Source organism: Camellia sinensis, chromosome 12 (assembly GCF_055761805.1).
Source record: "Camellia sinensis isolate YWXY chromosome 12, ASM5576180v1, whole genome shotgun sequence".
In the NCBI taxonomy this organism is placed as follows: Eukaryota; Viridiplantae; Streptophyta; class Magnoliopsida; order Ericales; family Theaceae; genus Camellia; species Camellia sinensis.
The window spans coordinates 9,798,283-9,817,616 of NC_138972.1; the positions used below are offsets into that span (position 1 = coordinate 9,798,283).

General features: G+C 38.5%; 1 protein-coding gene across 2 annotated transcripts in view; it reads left to right on the forward strand.

Moving 5' to 3' along the window:
* The first annotated feature begins 309 nt into the window (after nucleotides 1-309).
* LOC145804387 (uncharacterized) overlaps nucleotides 310-19,334 on the forward strand; it is a 29,483-nt gene continuing 10,458 nt past the window's right edge. Inside the window, exons 1-5 of one of the 2 annotated variants that reach the window (XM_082898097.1) lie at nucleotides 310-618; nucleotides 749-1,150; nucleotides 1,314-1,374; nucleotides 3,691-3,941; nucleotides 9,302-9,503. In XM_082898097.1, coding sequence (XP_082754223.1) covers nucleotides 764-1,150; nucleotides 1,314-1,374; nucleotides 3,691-3,941; nucleotides 9,302-9,503 — 901 coding nt within the window. In that variant the 5' untranslated portion in view covers nucleotides 310-618; nucleotides 749-763. The remainder of the gene's footprint in view (nucleotides 619-748; nucleotides 1,151-1,313; nucleotides 1,375-3,690; nucleotides 3,942-9,301; nucleotides 9,504-19,334) is intronic. The other variant, XM_082898096.1, reaches the window with a different exon arrangement.

Genomic DNA, 19,334 nt, shown 5'->3' on the forward strand with positions numbered 1-19,334 from the left:
TCTATTTAAAATTTATAAATTAAGAAATAATTATTATTTTTAAAATAATAAAATGAATAATTTTTTTAAATTTATTTTATAAATTAAAAAATTAATAATTTTAGAAAGACAATTATAACTCCTAATTAGAAATCCTTTTGCCTTAATATATATGTAAATGAATAATGTTTGGGACCCCTTTTGGGATTACCCCTCACCCTCTTTTGTCACGTGGCGAGTGATGATTTTAGAAGTCAAAAAAAAAAAGAAAAAAAGAAGTAACTAATGAGGAGGTCAAAGGGTGGGAAGAAAAGAGGATGAATCATTGTTGATATATAAGTATGTGTTTTTTCCGAGTGTCTGATTTGCAGCTCCATCCATGTTTTCTATTTCCCAATGGTCGATTGATACTCTGGCCAAGTAGAATTGTACTTGTGGTTGGATTACCCTACTGTTCAGGGCTTTCACTCTTAAGTCAATTCCAAGAACATTACCACTGTGTATCTAGCTAGGGCTTTCTCTCAATTCGATTCGCCTTGGATTACTCTCTTCCTCTCTGGAAAACAATTCTCTCTCTCTCTCTCTCTCTCCAAAATTCGTATTTTCTCACTGCTGTTCGAAAATCGCCTTCTCAACAAGGTATGAATCTCTCTATCTCTGCATGTATGTATATGTGTATTAGCAACTTCTGCATCATTTCTGTGTATGGAGTACCTAACTGAATCTCAGTCAAATCACACCCTAATTCTCCCAATCAATTTCTTATCAGAAAACCCTAATTCAAATGGCTGCACGGAGAGGAGAATCGGAAGGTATTAATCTAATCTCCTCTACATACTCTGACGATGACGACGAAATGGAAGATATGGAACACCTAGAACCCCCAAACGATGACGCCAATGATAACAAGGATTTGAACAACGAAGATGATTCCAAGAACAACACGAGCGAAGAGAGAGTCGTTGATTCGGCTAATGATGACACACCACCACTGTCCAATGACGATTCAACCCCAAAACCAACCACCAATTCTCGGCCTCTAACTCCATCTCTCTCATCGCCGCCACCGGCGCAACAACTGGTTCTGATGGAATCGAGTAGAACTGTAATGCATAGGCTAACTATTGTGGATTATGGCCATGACGAAGTCGCATTGTCTCCTGAAGCTGAGGTATTTATGTGGTTGTGTACATGTATGTATTTGTACTTGGTATTGGGAATTTTGCTCTTTATTTATTTTTTTTTTTTTTGAATTTTCTTGAATTTCTTTAAGGTGTTTTGTTTAGTAAATAATATGTTATTGCTATTTTTTTTTTCTTTCATTCTTTTGGCAGGAGGGAGAGATAGTGGGCACTGGTGCCGTCATGATTAGTTCGCAGCTTCAAACAACTAATGGTATGTAAGGATCACTAGCAATCACTCTTGATAGTATCTATTGTTCGACTTCCATAGTTTCTTGGTTGGACCTTCTGTGCTATGAAGCATGGACACTTCAAAGTAGTTACCATAGTCGTGTCTTGCCTCCGGACACGTCCTCGGACACATTTCACTTGTGATTATTTATTTTTTATGGATGAGCTATCTATTATTAAGTTAAATGCTTTTGGCATTTGTGATACAGTAATAATCAGTGCATTTGGTTTCGGTTTTCTAAATTCAGTTTTTTAAAAATTGGATTTTTTTATTTTTTTTTATTTTTTTGTTTTTAGTGAATATTTTTTAAATTTTAAGTAATTTTTTTACTTTTTTAAATACACCTTATTTAGATGTATGTATCTAAATAGTAAAATATTTTTAAAAATAATAAATACACAAAAATACGAAAAATGTACTAAATTTTACTCTCTTTTTTTTTTGTATTTTTTGGTATTTAGTGTATTTTTTAAAGATTTTTTTCACAAATATTATACATTTTAAAGTTATTTATGTTAGGTGTGTCTAAAACTTAAAAAAAAAAAATTGCTTAAATATAAAAAAAATTTTGAAAACATTAAAATACGGAAAATAAAAAAGTAAAATTTTTTGAAAACTGTTTTCAGAAAATCAGAACCAAACAAAGTGAATGGTTTTTGATTGACAAAGTAGTATTTTGTATGTTAAATAATGATGTTTAAATTATGGATTGAGTTATTTCTTCATGTTCAATTAGTTAGGTTTCCATTATTTTTTTTGTTGTTTGCCAGTTAATATGTTTTTGATGTATATTTATCAACAACAAAAAAAAAGTTTTTGATGTATCCCTGCCATGTCAATGTCTTGATTTTTCAAAATGTATCCTTATTCGTATCCATATCTGTTCTTCTTAGCGACTGAGAATTGAGGTTCGGAGGCAGGTGTCCCGACTTTTTGCTTTTTATGGAGTGTGTGATTTCTTGAGGGCCAACCTTAGAGAGGAATGCTGAATCAACTTGGGTGCTACTGATTTTCAAGATTTAGGTAGTTTTTGTGACTTTGGGAATAAGATTCAATGCTTTATCTGTCATCATATTGGTCGGATGAGTTTAGACGGTTTTTCCATACTTTTAGGGTTTTCTATGAAGCCTGTATCTGGGCATTATGTCACAATAGGAAATTATCCCTAAAATGTGAATAAATTTTGAAAGATCATTTGAAAAAGTTTTGCTCTCTCTATTTCTCTCACTACTTCCTTGTGCCCTCTCTTTGGGGTCCTCATCTGTTTCTCTTCTTTGTCATATGTCCTCTGTTTGTTATTCAATATTCTTATCTCCTCTTGACCTTTCTTTTGCCCCATATTTCTATCTATACTCTCTACTTTTGTCTTCTTTCTTCTGTCTGTTTATCGTTTTCTATCTTTTCCTGTACAAAAATAAAAAGAAATATCAACATTTCTATTTGTCCATCATGTACTCACAGAAATTCTCATGAAGTCCAGGTTTACATCACTGTCATGGCATGACAGGAAATGGAACGCTTCTCTCTGCCCTCCTCTTCCATTTGAAAAGTGCTTATTACTTTTTGGTGACAATAGCATGGAATTATATATAGGATTTATCGTTTTCTCGGTTGACAGTTTCTTTCTTTGGGGAATCTATGTCATTGTTCAGTAAGTAGTGCTTGTTCATGGACACTTATCTTCGTTTCTGGTAAAAAGGGATTTTACAAATCTAATCAAACTTTTTTTAGCAGAAACTTTTTATCATGATGATTAGCAGCTTTTGGATGTCTATTGAAAAAAAAAAAATTTACTTTTTGTTGTGGACTGATAATTTTGGATTCGCAGCTATTCTTAGCAGGTTTATGACAATTGTGAAACTATTCAATTTTGATATTGCAGAATCTTTCTATTGCATTTAATTTTAACAGTTTTTACATGACAATGATAAATAAATCATAGTTATCTGTTGCTAAATGAATGATTGATTGGGTCACTTATACTTGTTGGCTTAAGATACACGGCTTTTTGGTGATTGCAGAAACTTTATATTGCAATTGCGAACCTATCCAAGCTTGATATAGGAGAAACTTTATATTTTAATTTATGTGACAGTTTTTGAATGACCAGGATAAAAGAAAATTAAAATTATTTGTTGCTGGTGGACTGATTCATTGGGTCATTTACACTTGCTGGGTTAACATACACAACTTTTAGGTAATGGTAGAGAAGATGGGTGGGAGTTTCTTATTTTGAAAATTTTCTTGACATTCTGCTTTCTCTTAGTCTGTATGTTTATAAATTCTTTTCATTTGTAGTTGACGTTCATGAAAAAACGCCTCCTGGAACTGCCTTGGTTGTAACACCTAGCAGTCAGGCTACTACTCCTCAATTATCTGAACAACTGGACACATCAGAGTCTCACCCAATGAACTATGCTGTGAATGAATCAGAAACTACTGTGATCGAGGAAACAGTTACAGTTTCTGTGGAATTTCCTAAGGATGTTGATTCGTTGGACAGGTTTCTTCCCCCACCACCAAAGGCTAAGTGCTCTGATGAACTGCAAGTAAGTGCCTTCAGAACTGGTATTCTCTTGTTGGTAGTTGATATTTGAAAACTTACAATATGTACAGAACTTCGATATTTTGAAATGAGTTCCCTCAAAATGCTTCATCATATGTCTGTCTGTTGCTTTGGACCTTGATGTTCCCTTCCTCTTTCATGACATATCAAATTTTAAAGTCTAAACAGATTCAATTGCTTCCATGGCTCTTTATTGTTTACATTTCAATACCTAGAATAGTTTTGACTCTATGAAGCACCAACACTTCAAAACAAGTGCCGTATCTGTGTTGGACACACGGACACGGTGGGGACATGTATGGGACACGTCACATGGCATGTCCCCTTATTTAATTAATTTATTTTCAGGGAACACACCGGGGACACTTTGGGGACACACTAGGATTGCCAAGGTGTCTTTTCCCCTATTTTCTTTAGTACTTTTAATAAATGTTGAATGTTTATTATTTTTTTGTTAGATTTAAATACTTGATAGATCATCCATAAAAAAAATATAAACTGTAAGTGTTAATTTAAATTTTAAAAAAAAATAAAAAAATAAAATATATAATTTGAGTTAGTTTTTGTTAATATTGATTGTTTGCTGATGTAATATTAATCTAGGTAGCAAATAAAAATATGTGTCCTGCCATATCTGTGTCTCTATTTTTTTGAAATTGTCGTGTTCCGTGTCCGTGACTATATCCATGTCTGTGCTTCTTAGTTTTGACAGTTTGCACTGTGATATTTTTCCTAGAAAACTTAGCTTGTTCTGGATATGTGATTGAACTGTAACTATAGCTACTTGAAAATAGGATGGTTGGGATGCTGTGTGCCTTGGTTAATTTGAAGTATCCCATCTTGGTGAGTCCTAGAAGTAGGGTAATTTGAAGTCTCACTGTAAGGCCAAGTGCTTTTGCAACCTTTTGAAGTCCTATGCTAGGCTATGTTACACGGACTCTTCAAAATAGATCAAATACCCGTGTCGGACACCCGACACTTGGACAAGGGTATGGGATATGTGTCGGATACTTTTCAATGGATACTTCTTATATAATTGTATATAACACAATTATTATATGTGCATATTATTGTATAATTACTATAAATGTCATTTTGACACTATAAGTTACATATAGTACCATTTTATCTCTCATATTAGATTAAAAATATAAAAATATAATATTTTTTTTCCAAATCCGCGTACCCTTAAATTTAAGATATAATAAGTCCGACCTGTAGATACATACCCGCACCCGACACCCATACCCGAGTCTGTGTAACATAGATGCTAGGCTACTTCTCTTCTCATTTGAAAAAAAGTATCTAACTGTGATTCAACCTTGCTGACTCCCATTGTGGTGTAGTCCCTTAGCTTTTACATTAGTTTGGAAAAATGTGGCAGAAAGGTATTGAACCACCACACTAGTTGTCACGCCCCCAAACCGCCCCTAGTAGTTTGGTGCCGTGATGGCCAGTAATTCGAGATTACTGAAGGCCAACTTTCATAAGTTTAACACAATCAGAGTATAATAAACGGGGCTCACAAATGCGGAAGCAATAATCTAAAATACAAGTGGTCCGTAAGAGCAGTGCATAGGTCAAATGGAATGGCATACATCTTTACATGACTTTACAAACTTGAATACAACAAAGTAAAATACGTATTACATCTTGATCAAAAGGCTTCTCAAGCCGACATATACAAAATACAGTGAATACAAGCCAAGAAACATAATTTTCAAGAATTGCCGACATAAATACAAATTTTCCGACATAGAACAAGTCAAGCCGACCAGACAAGAATCCAAAACAAGCTTTGCAAAACACATCTAGGCGTCGCCGCCGTCCTGCTCATCACCTACATATATATAGAGAGGGTGAGCTTGGATACTCAGTGAATGGTACTAGTAATAAAGGTTTTGCATGAATATAGCCGAAGTCTTTTCCAAACAAAACATGCCAAGACCATACGAATATTAGCCGAGATCCTTCCAGAGCAAAACACATCAAAACTTTATCAAAACAAGAGATGGACTGTATTCATATATCAAGTCTTACAAGTCTCAAGGGATGCTCACTGGCATCGGCGAAACACAAATCAAGCTTTCCGAACAAACAAGTCCACGCGGTAAACTGTCAGTGACAAAACAAGGATTGCACGATCCGTAATCAATTAGTCAAAGGTACTGCGAAGGTTTATAGTCCTCCAGCACAAGGGACTTGTGTTACTTAAGCCCGTAGCTCTTTTTAACACGGTGGTCTTGTGTTACTTAGGCCCGTAGCCCGTTTTAACATGATAGTCTTGTATTACTTAGGCCCGTAGCCCGCTTTAACACGATAGTCTTTCCAAGAAAGGACCGTATCCTTTTATACTTAGTGCTGCGAAAGTTTAGAGTCCTCCAGCACAAGGGACTTGTCAAAGATGACATCAAAACAAAGCTTATACTTGATACATCAAAACAGAGCTATTCATTCATGCTTAACAAATACTTTCGTCAAAACAAAGCAAAGCAAGATTTATCAAAACAGTATAACATAGCTTTATTAAAAACACCACTCACATAGATCTCCTCGGGTGTAGGCTCAAAGCAAAGATCAAGGACCTACAATCACATGGCAATCACATTCTCAAAACAAGCTTTATATGCATGCAGATGATCCTGACATTCTCACCAGATCCAAGTCAATGACAAAGCAAAACATGCTGGGAGTTTAAACACTGCTTCCGTCTCATGAAAACACACTGGGTACCAACCAGGTCTTTCCCGAGGTCCCACACCTCCTTGCCGAGGTGTGGTCCCGATGGCCTCATTCAAAAGCAAAGTTAGGAAAACCTGGATTTCCCTTTGAAGAACATGAAGAACATGATGAACATGATCATGAGGAAGATGAATGCAAGATCATAACTCGTTACAAAAATCTGAGATTTCATGCCAAAAGTTCAAAACATGGACCTGGGTACCCATACAAGAAGGTCATGCAAGAACAAACACAAAAACATGGTTTTTGCTCCAAACTTTCGGATCAAAACGAGACTTTTCTTCAAGAACACATGAATACTATCTTTCTCTTTCGAAACCAACTTCAGATCAATGCATGACATGCAAAACAGATTCGATCATGCAATGCAGCTAGATGATTAATAAGAGCAACAAGAGTAGGTTAAGATTTTAACCTCAAAACTCGAATCCAATTGTTCAAACCTCGAAGATCAAGCTTGGAAGATCTATTCTCACTCAAGAACTTCCCCTCCTTTCTCTAGAGCTTCTCTCTCTAAAGGCAAAGATTTGAGACAAAATGATTTGTTTCTAGGTCTGCCGGCTGTCTTGACAATCAGCTCGGACACGTGGCGCTACTGGGTTGGTTCAACTCAAAAGGTGATTGATTGATAAGACAAGTCTGTGACAAAGCGTATGCAGCAAGCTAAGGCAAGACACATCGGCATGTAATGACATCGGCTAAAGTCAGAGCTTCGGCAACAGGGTAACAAAGACATCGGCTAGGGAGGACGACTGCCACACCTCAGCCGGGGTGTGCCACACCTCGGTCTAGGCCATACCTGCCCAAGGACAAGGATTACTAAGTGCAAAACGTCTCGGCAACCATGCCCGGGGTGAAGATGGGGGTCGACCAAGTGGTTCCAAAACAGTTCTAAGTGCAAAGGTTCAGAGGTGAACTAAGTTCAAGATGACCTCGGCTACACACTAAGCAAGGAACAAAATCATGCAGGCAACACTTAAACAAAACAAGGCAAGGCAAAACTTGCAAAACAACATAACAAGACAAGATCATGCATGAATGTATGCAAGTATGACAAGAGTAAGGTGAGGGTTGCTACACTAGTTGAGGGCATCTACATTGGTTTAGGTGGTTTACTTCTTTGGATAAAGTGCATATGCAGATTTAATAAACTAGTTTTGGTTACATGAGATTTTTAATGTATAAAGGACTTCAACATGGGGTGCAAAGTTTCCTGCTTGAACATTTTAACTTCTATTGGTTTAGGTGGCTTACTTCTTTGGTTAAAGTGCAAATACAGATTTAGTAAACAAGTTTTGGTTACATGAGGTGTTTAATGTATATAGGGCTTCAACATGGGGTGCAAAGTTTCCTGCTTGAACAATTTAACTTTTATGGTCAAAATCTAACGTTTGCAGACTTGGATATCTACCATGTACTTCTTGTATTCATATTCTAGATAAGTGAAGGCTGAAGAATCTTTTCTTATGGGAGTAATGGCACAACTTATAATGTTTCTATGTGAGTTTGTTTTTTCGTGCAACTTTGTGGAGCAGTTAGAATACATGCTTTGAAAGTTAAGGAAGAAAGAGGCTCCTGAGAATTAAGAGGAATATAAGCCTTCTTTAGAATAGTTATTATTATTTATTGCTTCCCTGCTGTAAAGCCAGAGGCTTGTTCACTGGGCATTTCCTGTTTGTTCCATTCTTCTTCCAACATTAATGGCTTGTAAACTAGACCTATCCTATTTATTTGGAGTTTCATTTTTCTATGGTTGGCTAAGGTGGATTTATTTTGCCTGATCCAATGTCAGAGTTTGGTTGATATTTCTTTGGACACATTTCATAGAAAGAAAATATTTCTGGAAGAATTCCCTTGATAACACCCCTCCTAAAGAAATAAAGCTTCAAATAAAACACGTAATGACCTACATGGGGCCTATCTAGATTTTCTCTATCCTACTTTTTTTTTTCTTTTTAATTATTATTTTTTATTTCTATTGTTTTTGTGATGTGCTTCTGTTGAAAACAACTTGTGAACAAACTACTGTAGTAGATACCTTGTTTTGCGCCAGTGGTTTATGAGAGGCTCAGGCCAATTCTGCTAAAATTTGAGCTAGATAAGTCAGTTGGATGATTGGTATTTCTGGTACCCAGTGATTTCATTATTTTTTTCTAATTTAAGCAATTTTTGATAAGTAGCAAGGGTCAGGATTGTGGTCTTGATACCCAATTTTCATGTGATTGATTAGAGGTTCCCTCTTCGGGGCCTATTAATGGAGAATATATTGAGTGTAATGGTGATACCATCGTACACCATTCTACATGGTGTCACTGGCCAATAAAGAACTGCAAATGGGATTAGGTGGAAAGTCTTGTCTCCCACTAACCCAATAATGTTGTGGTTCCTACCATAAATTGAGATTGCTCATTGGATGTGATTCCGCTACGTTGTTTCACCAATCCTTGAGTATTGATTAGTTACTGACTGAGTAGATCGTTTTAACTATGTTTTTGCCTGTAACTTAATGTTGTTGAACTCATTTTACAATGTGGCTACTCTAAATGTGTTGCTGATGTTAGTTGTCCTGAAATCTTTTACTTCATGTTTTTCTAAATGCAGGAGAAAATTAACAAATTTCTTTACCTAAAGCGACTTGGCAAAAGCTACAATGCAGAAGTGCGTAATAAAAAGGAGTATCGAAATCCTGACTTCTTGCTTCATGCAGTGACGTATCAAGATATTGATCAGATAGGTTCTTGCTTCAGTAAAGATGTATTCGACCCCCATGGATATGACAAGAGCGACTACTATGATGAAATAGGTCAGTAACAGTTACTTGTATTCCTTCTCTCTTTTTCCGAACTACAGATGCACATACAGATGTAAACAATGACATAGCAATGGTCTCATGTTAGTTATACACAAGGTTTTAAAAACAGGACCGGACCGGCTGGTTCGACCGGTTGAACCGTCGACCGGTCGGGGTTCCCATCCGGATACACCCACTAAACCGTTTGACATAAAAAACCGGCCTATTTTGTGTGAACCGGAAAATCCGGTCTACCCAGGGGCGGTTCACCTCGTCAATAAAATTGAAATTTCGTTTTTTTTTTTTCTTTCTTTCGTTTCTTTCTTTCTTTCTTATTATGTATATATATATAAAAGAAAATTTTAATTTGAAACTCTCTTTTAAGGGTCTCCTCTTGTGAGAAATCCCATTAAGAGCTTAAAATTATTGTGAAAGCCTCTACCTATTTATAAGAAAAAAATTCTTCCAAAAAAACTCAAGAAATCTATGTGAGATTCAATCAAATTTATTGAAGAGAAACTTAAAATTTTGATATCCCTTCAAAATTTTTGCTCTTCTTTGAATCAAATTATTTGAATTAAAATCATATGGAGAGAATATTGAATATTTGATTTCTTCTTTCAAAATTAAAATTAATAATATTTTAAAATATATTTTTATATTTTTTAGTAAAAAAAGTATTTGGAGAAATATTTAAGATTATTTAATTTTTTTAATTTATAATTTTATTACTTATATTTTTATTTAAATGTAATTTTAATATATTTATGACGTCACGGTTCGATTCCGGTTCAACCCAACGGTTGAACCGGTGACCCGTCCACCTGATCATTTTTCTAGTTCACTCACTGATCCTTTTTTTAAAACATTGGTTATACATAATAATTGTTTACTAGTTCACATGTTGGTTTTTGTGGCCCTTTTTTTTGTTTTTTGATCAACAAAAGAGAACCTTCATTGATGAAAAACAACTGAACAAGATACATTTAAGTTACATCAATAAAGGAAAACGGCGAGTGCTCAGAGCATCACAACAAAGCTAGACGATTCCAACTAGGTTGGCATCGAAAAGCAAGCCCAATCGTTTGCTAGCACAAACGCCAACAGTTGGTGAGTAGCCAACCTAGTTAAACTACAAAACAGCCATAAAATACAAGGCAACAAAGCTCAAGCGCAAATAAAGCCTACAACAACAAAAAAACAGCAGCAACAATCTCAGACCAAAACACAGAACAGCCCTGCTCTGAGCCAAACAACAAGAAAGAACAAGCGAAACTGAAACCCAAATGCACAACCTAACCCAACAACTACAAAAGCAGCAACCACAAAAGCAGCAGCACCAGCCCCCCGCTGTTTTACAAAATCAGAAAACTATGATCCAGCCCCACTGAACACCCTCCCAGCAGAAAAACACCTTCACCCACCTCTCTAACAATACCTGACCTGCCTATGATTAGAGACTATGTCATGCACTGAATATGGCACCCCTTTTGAATTAAATTTAAACCATAGAGCCACCCTCACCTTCACAATATCACCTAACTCATCCAACTTAGGCTGACCTCCATTAAACACACAATCATTCCTTAATTTCCATACTGACCACATTAATTCAAAAGGTAATGCCTTCCAAGTTTGCCATTCCAGCTTCTTGAATTTAACACCAGACCACCATTGAAGCACCCCTTCAACTGTACCAGGCATAGCCCATTGAAGATCCCACCAATCTAATAATTCTGACCATGCTTTGCTTCACACTACTTCCCAACTGATGCCACAGTAAATTGGACAAAAGAAGATGCATTCCATCTAAGTACATCAGGACAATTTTCCCAAAGAACTGGAGCTTCAATAAACAAATCTTGGAGCCGGCCAACCTCTTCTTTCTCCCAACCTAGGAGAGGTCTTCTAAAAGAGAAATTCCAATCTCTTGACTCACCTCTTCTATTGTAGAACATCATAAGGGAGCCTTCCTTATCTACTGACGAACTGAACAATCTAGGAAATTCATCCTTAATTCGTATGTTCAAAGCCCACTTGTCTGTCCAGAATTGAGTCCTGTTTCCACTCCCAACCACTATCCTTGATTAGATACAAAGAAATTAAACACCACAGGATTAGTCATAGCAACAGACACAATATCATTCCATAGTGTTGACATGTTTCCGCCACCACTCATAACTGGTACCTCCTTCAGAACCATATTTGCAAATTATAACTTGTTTCCACAGAGCTTCATCTTCAACTCCATACCTCCACCACCATTTTACCAACAAGCATTCATTCATTTCCCTTATCTTTCTGACTCCTGACCCTCGATTTTCATTTTTTGTTGCCTTCTTCCAACTAACCATATGAACCTTCCTTTTCACACACACACACACAAGGAAAGGCTGCTTGTATCTTGTCAATACTCTTTGCCACCCCTTCAGGCAATTTAAAGATAGACATATAGAAGCTTGGGAGACTTGATAACATTGACTTAATCAAAGTCAATCTACGTAGTTTTCTTTACATGATGCTAAGTTAAGCTTTATTCTATCCACCACAGGTTACCAGGTTTTCTTTCTCCTAGGATTTGCCCTAAGAGGCAAACCAAGATATTTGAGAGGAAGTGTTTGGTGTAAACAGTTTAGTTTAGCAGCGAAGAAGAAGAAGAAGAAGAAGAAGAAGACGAACCTGAAGACGAAGTTGCAGCCACCCAGCAAAGACGAAGTCGCGACAAGCCTAGAGGGAGAAAAGAGACGACACCTTAAGCTTTCTTCGATCGATTTTAGGGCTTTCAGTCGTTGATTGATTTGGGTATTAAGTTGTATGAGTTACAATCCTATGTGGTTGCACCCTTTCAAACTCATATCAGAGCCATTAGACAAGCATCAGGGGGGGAACAAAATAAAAAGGCATGCTTAAGCGGCGCCTTTAGCCTTTTCACGCCTGACCTAAGGCTCAACCAAGGTACACGACTCATCCACATCGCCCTTGCCTTGGGTTCCTTTAGTCACAGCCTCTGCGCCTCATCACGCTTGGCACCTAGGTGCGCCTTTCACAACACTGGCTAGGAACAAACAATCTATCTCTTTTGGCATGGAGTAGATCATCTTCCAACTAGTATCTGTGAACAACTCCCTCTTTTACTTGTTGTACCAACTTCTGATAAGCGGCATCCCCAACAGCATTCTCGCAAACTCGGTCCAACAGATTTGACTCAACGGTAGAAATGGCAGCCACATATCCCTCATCCACCTTCCTACTCAATGCATCCGCAACCTGGTTGTGCTGACCAGGTTTATGCTTTCACTCGAAGTCACACTCCTCTAAAAAATTTTGCCGCCTCGACGTGTCACTGATCACAAGATAGAGTTGGTTCTGGGTGCCAAGCCTCCAGCGAAAGCACCTTACAGAATATCTCTTATGGAACCTGCTGAATTGCGAAAGCAATTAATGGACTTGTTGGATATGGGGTTGGTGCAACCATCCAAAGCCCCTTACGGTGCCCCGGTGCTCTTCCAAAAGTAGGATGGGACCTTGTGAATGTGTGTGGACTATCGTGCCTTGAACGAAGTGACAACCAAAAACAAATATCCAGTTCCTTTGGTGGCAGACTTGTTCGACCGTTTGTGCAAGGCTACCTACTTCATCAAGTTAGATCTAAAATCTGGGTATTGGCAAGTCAGAGTGGCTGAAGGGGATGAGTCTAAGACCGCTTGTGTAATAAGGTATAGGTCTTTTGAGGTTTTGGTTATGCCATTTGGTTTAACCAATGCTCCAGCAACATTCTGTAATCTAACGAACGATGTGTTCCATGACTATGTTGATCAATTCGTAATAGTTTATTTGGATGCTATTGTAATTTATAGTGAATCCTTGGAGGATCATTTGACCCATAGTCGAATAGTTTTTGTGTGGTTAAGGCAAAACAAGTTATATGTGAAAAAGGAAAAATGCGAGTATGCTCAGAAAGAGATTAAGTTTCTTGAGCACATCATTTGCAAAGGACATGTCAAGATGGATGGTAAGAAGGTGCAGGCTATAGTGGAATGGTCTCCATCCACCAATGTAGCTGAGTTGCGATCCTTCCTTGGGTTGGCAAATTATTATCGAAGTTCATCGAGGAATATTCTAAGATGGCTGCTCCCCTTATTGATTTGTTGCGGAAGAATCACGCTTGGCATTGGTCCGTTAGTTGTCAAGCAGCCTTTGACAAATTGATGATGGCGGTGTCGAGCGAGCAGGTGTTGCGTTTGCCCAACTTTGAATTGCCTTTTGAAGTACACATTGATGCCTCAGACAAAGCACTTGGTGAAGTCTTGGTGTAGGAGGGACACCCTGTGGCTTTTGAAAGTAGAAAGTTAAATGTTGCGGAGAAGAATTATTCAGTGCACGAGAAGGAATGACTACTGTGGTGCATTGCCTTCTTACTTGGTGGGTGTATCTGTTGGGGACTAAATTTTTGGTCTTACTAGATAATGTGGCTAATACATTCTTTAAATTGCAGAAAAAGTTGTCTCCAAGGCAAGCCTGGTGGCAAGAATTGCTAGAAGAGTATAACTTTGAGTGGAAACACAAGCCTGGTAGGCACCAGGTTGCTGATGCACTAAGTAGGAAGACAGTCGAAGAATGTGGCTGCCATTTCAACTATTGAGACAGATCTGTTGAACTGAGTTCGCAAGAATACTGTTGGGGATGCTACTTATCAAAAATTGGTACAAGAAGTGAAAGAGGGAGTTGTTCGCAAATACTAGTTGGAAGATGATCTACTCCATGCTGAAAGGAGATGGATTGTTTGTTCCTAGCAATAGGGGATTGAGACATCGGGAATTACTGAGGGAAACACATGATCCGCAGCGGGTAGGTCACCCAGGAGTAAAGCATATGTTAGCTCTTCTATCTCGTTCCTATTATTGGCCCAAGATGGAAGATGACATTGAGATGTATGTCAAGACGTGCTTGGTCTGCCAACAAGACAAAGTTGAGCACAAGAAGGAAGCCGGTTTGCTACAGCCTCTTCCCATTCCAAAGAAGCCTTGGGTCTCCATTTCCATAGACTTCGTTTCTGGTTTGCCAAAGGTGGATGGTATGCGTTCAATTTTTGTTGTTGTTGATCGATTCTAAGTATTCTATCGTTATACCCGCACCACATGCATGCCCTGCTGATGTGGCTGCAAAGTTATTCTTCAAACATTTGGTCAAACATTTTGGAGTTCCTGAGGATATTGTGAGTGACAGGGACACTTTTTATTGGGCGGTTCTAGACAGTATTGTTCAATTTGATGGGATTAGAGTTAAAATTCTTTACAGCAATTCATCCTCAAACTGATGGTCAGACAAAGCAGATGAATGGTTTGCTAGAGGAATATTTGAGGCACCACGTCACGGCAAGTCAAAAAAATTGGGTGGACTTACTTGACAGTGCACAATAACTTGCACAGATCCTCTGCAACAGGCATGAGTCCATTTAAGTTAGCAATTGGACAGCAGGCCCTCACTCCTCATGAGGTGGCCAAATAGAAAATGTGAGGGAGATGTCCCGCTGCTGATCGGTTTGCCAATGCCAAGCAAGAGTTGTTGGAAGGGGCAAATGATAGCTTGTCTAAAGCCTCACATTGCATGAAGAAATATGTTGACAAAAGAAGGAGACTGCTAGAGTTCAATAAGGTGATGTTGAAATTGACTCCTCAGATTTAGAAGAAAATCAATAGCAAGACAGCACACCGAGGCCTAATTCCTAAATATGATGGCTCATGAAGCGAGTGGGAAATGTGGCTTATAGACTGATATTGTTGGACTGGTTGAAGATCCATCCAACTTTTCATGTAAGATTCCTTAAGGCATATCATGAAGATATGGTCAATGCTGGAAGAAAGCCAGCAAGGAGAACCTTGACTGTGATTCGGGAACAGCTCGACAATGAGGTGGAAAGAATTTTGGAACATAAGACAGAGGACACGAGCAAGAAGAATAGGAGGACCCATTACTTGGTGAAATGGAAAGGTCTACCTGATTCAGATGTTGGTTGGGAAAAGGATGTGACATCGTGGCAATTTGAGAAACAAGTTCAAGAATATTTGAAGACCCTACCAACGAGGACGTTGGCTTCTTCTGGTGGGGTTTGGGAGCTGGCAGCCTGACATTTGGTGGCACCTTGGACCTATGTGACAAGGTGGGCATTGGGCTATGTCGTTCGGCAGCGGCACTCGACCCTTGGCCAAAGTGTGATCAGCATGGCAAATGCAAGGCATTAACATGACCTGAATGTTGACTGCAACACACTTGGGGGTTGGATACAATTAGAGGGCTTGACTAAGACTAGCAGATGGCACTTAAGGCTCTATTTGGTTGGCAACTTGGGCATTTCGAATTTGTTTAAGGCATAGACAAGGTAGCAGAATTATTGGGTGGTTCTGAGCAATTATGCTAGGCCAAGACAATGCTGACAGTGGCAGTTATGCAAGATTGAAACATGCTGGCTGGGGACATGCAAGGCAGAATTGTAGGGGCAATTGGTGGTAGTTACAACTGCTGGTCTACTGTCTACTCCAGAATTGTCTTAGCCCTTGGTAGTTAGGGGGTGTCAACTACCATGCTATGTGGCATGTTTTCCTTTATCTTTGTTGCCTATTTGAATTTCGAATTCTCTGATTATAAGCCTATAAATAGACATGGCCATGCAAACTCGAAAATCATCGAGTGTTGGAGAGTTAGCATTTGGCTTTCTTTTATAGTGTTGGTGCAATAACAAAGGTTGGGAATTTCCTGTAAAGTGTGTGGCCTTCTCTCTTACTTGTTCAAACTCATAGTGTGGGTGTGTGTTGGAAATTGGTTGAGACTAAGTGTTAGAACGTAGTGCCATCACAAGACAAAAAAAATTATACTCTGAAAATTAGCCCTGTGACTATTGGTTTATTATTGCACCAATAATACAAAGGAATGCCAAGGGAGACTCTGAATTTTCGAGTTCTATGCCATGGCACAATCAGTTACAAAATACAACCAGCAATACAAGGAAAGCATGATAAGTGGCATGGTAGTTGACACCCACAACTTCCTAGAGACTTAGAAACAATCTGGAGATAACTACCAGTAACTGCTCCTAACTTCCAGCCTTGCCTCTTGATTTTTAGCCTTGCCTTGTCTTTGTCGCAACAAAAGTATAACATACATGCATAATTGAAAATAACTGCCTTGCAGTCTGCCCCATCAAGCCAGCCACAAAATTAGTTGCCTTGGCCAGCAAACTAAGTCTTACACATTAATTGTGTTCAACCTCCAAGTATGCTGCAGCCTACATTCAAGTCATATTAATGCCTTGCATTTGTGCCATGTTTACCCACACTTTGCCAAGGGTTGAGTGCCGCTGCCACACAACACTTATCATGTTCCTACCTTTCTGACTTGGCATGCCACCACCATGCCTTGGCCTTGGTTGGGCATAGGCGCAAGGTGCCGCCAATGCCAACCATGCAGCCTTTAAGTAAGGGCTAATTTTCAGATGCAAATTTTTCCTGTGATTGCACCAAGTCTCAACACTAAGGGTTGGTTTGGATGTTTTAAAAAAGTACGCTTTTTGATTTATTGGCTTATATGGGTTGGGTTTGAGTTGGGTTTGATGTGATGTGTTAGAGAGGTGATGTGATTTAAATAAGATGATGTGACTTAAATAGGATAGTGACTTTTTGACTTTTTGTATTATTTAGTTTATATCAAACCAACCCTTAGTCGCAACCGATGTATGCAACTCACACACAATTAAGTTTGTCAAGCATATAAGATAAAGCAACACAACAATTACAGGAAAACCCAACCTTTATTATTGCACCAACAATTACAAAGGGAATCCAAATGCTCACTCTCCAACACTTGATGATTTTCGAGTTTGCATGGCCATGCCTATTTATAGGTTTACAATCAGAGAATTCAAACATGTAACAAAAATAAAGGAAAACATGCCACATGGCATGCAAGTTAACACCCCCAACTGCTAATGGGCTAAGACAATTCTGGAGCAGATCAACAGTTGTAACTGCCACCAATGCCATTGTGTAGTTGAATTGCTGACAGTGTCTCTGTTTTCCTCTTCATGCCCTTGCCTCTGTCCGGCTTTCCACAACCAAGAACAAAGCAAGGTTTGTCTTTATCCGAGATAAGTAATGCACCAAGATAAGGCATCAGTGCCACTTTGGTAGTCAAAAAGAAATCATTTCCTAGGATGACATCAAAAACATCCAATGGCACCACCATCAAGTTAATCGGCACTTTGGAAGTCATTCCATATACCGGTTGTGCAACAGAGTTTACGGACTTGATCTGGCTTGGACTTTCGGAAACTTGTAAACTAAGAGACTGCACCGCCTCTTCTGAAACGAAGTTGTGGGTGGCTTTGGTGTCCATCATAGCTAGAACATCCCTACCACCTAATGTCACTTGAATGCACATCAGATTGGTCGAAGGGGCCTTATCCGCATGAATTGCATTTAACAATTGCAAGGGATTTACCTGAGTTGGGCTATCACCATCTATATCCCTTCTATTATCTTTTGCCACAATAGCATTCAACTTCTCCCGCTTAGGACAATCTTTCGCCCCATGGTGTCCATCACATATAACGTATCCTTTGTACGATTTTCCACCATTTTTTGAATGTGAAGAGGACTCTCCCTTCTGTTTGTATTTGGACTTGTCCTTCATTTCTTGAAACCATTCCTTTTTTCCCCACTTTTCTCTTTCCCTTTTTTCTTGGATTTGTTGGTCTCTGGCACGACATCCTTGCTCAACTTGTAATCAAGCAAGCTATTTGCAGCGACCATAGTAGCGGCCAAGTCCTTGACCCCCAGTCGACGCGATTCCAACTGTGCCCAATTTTGCGAGCCCGACATGAAGTTAAAAGAGTTTGTCCTCCTCTAACATGTTCTTGATGTCAGGCATCAACGAACTAAACTCCTTCACATAATCGTGCACAAAACTGGTGTGTTTTAGTTGCTTCAGTGCTTCTCTTGCAACCTAAGACGAGTTGCAAGGAAGGAATTGTTCTTTCAAGTCCTCTTTCAATAATTCTCACGGTTCGATCACTAGACAAACATCATCATTTGTTTGGGTCCAAGACTACATGTGTTACTAGATATGGGTCTTATGAATTTTTTGTTATGCCATTCGGACTCACAAACGCGCATGCTACATTTTGAAAACTTAATAAATGATTTTTTTTTTATTATGTTGATCGTTTCGTTGTTTATTTTGATGATATTGTAATTTATAGTGAATGATCACTTGTCCCACTTTCGTATTGTGCTTTCTCGGTTGAAGGAACACCAATTATATGTAAAGAAAGGGAAATGTGAATTTACCCAGTGGGAGATCAAATTCTTGGGGCACATTATTTGCAAAGGACATGTGAAGATGGATAGCAAGAAAGTTCAAGCCATTCGCGATTGGCCTACTCCTAGCAATGTTTCGAAGTTGCGTTCTTTTTTGTGTCTTGCCAACTATTATAGAAAGTTCATTGAGGGCTACTCCAAAAAGACCGCATCACTCACTGATTTGCTTAAGAAGGATCAAAAGTGGAATTGGAGTGAGAAGTGTCAAGTGGCCTTTGACAAATTAAAAGTTGCGGTGTCAACTGAACTGGTGTTGCGGTTACTAGATTTTGAACTTCCTTTTGAAGTGCATATTGATGCGTTGGACAAAGCCATTGACGACGTTTTGGTATAGGAGGGCACCCAGTTGCCTTTGAAAGTCGCAAGTTAAATGTTGCGGAGAAAAACTATTTAGCCCACGAGAAAGGAATGACAGCAATGGTACATTGTCTTCTCATTTGGAGGGTTTATTTGTTGGGGACTAAGTTTCAAG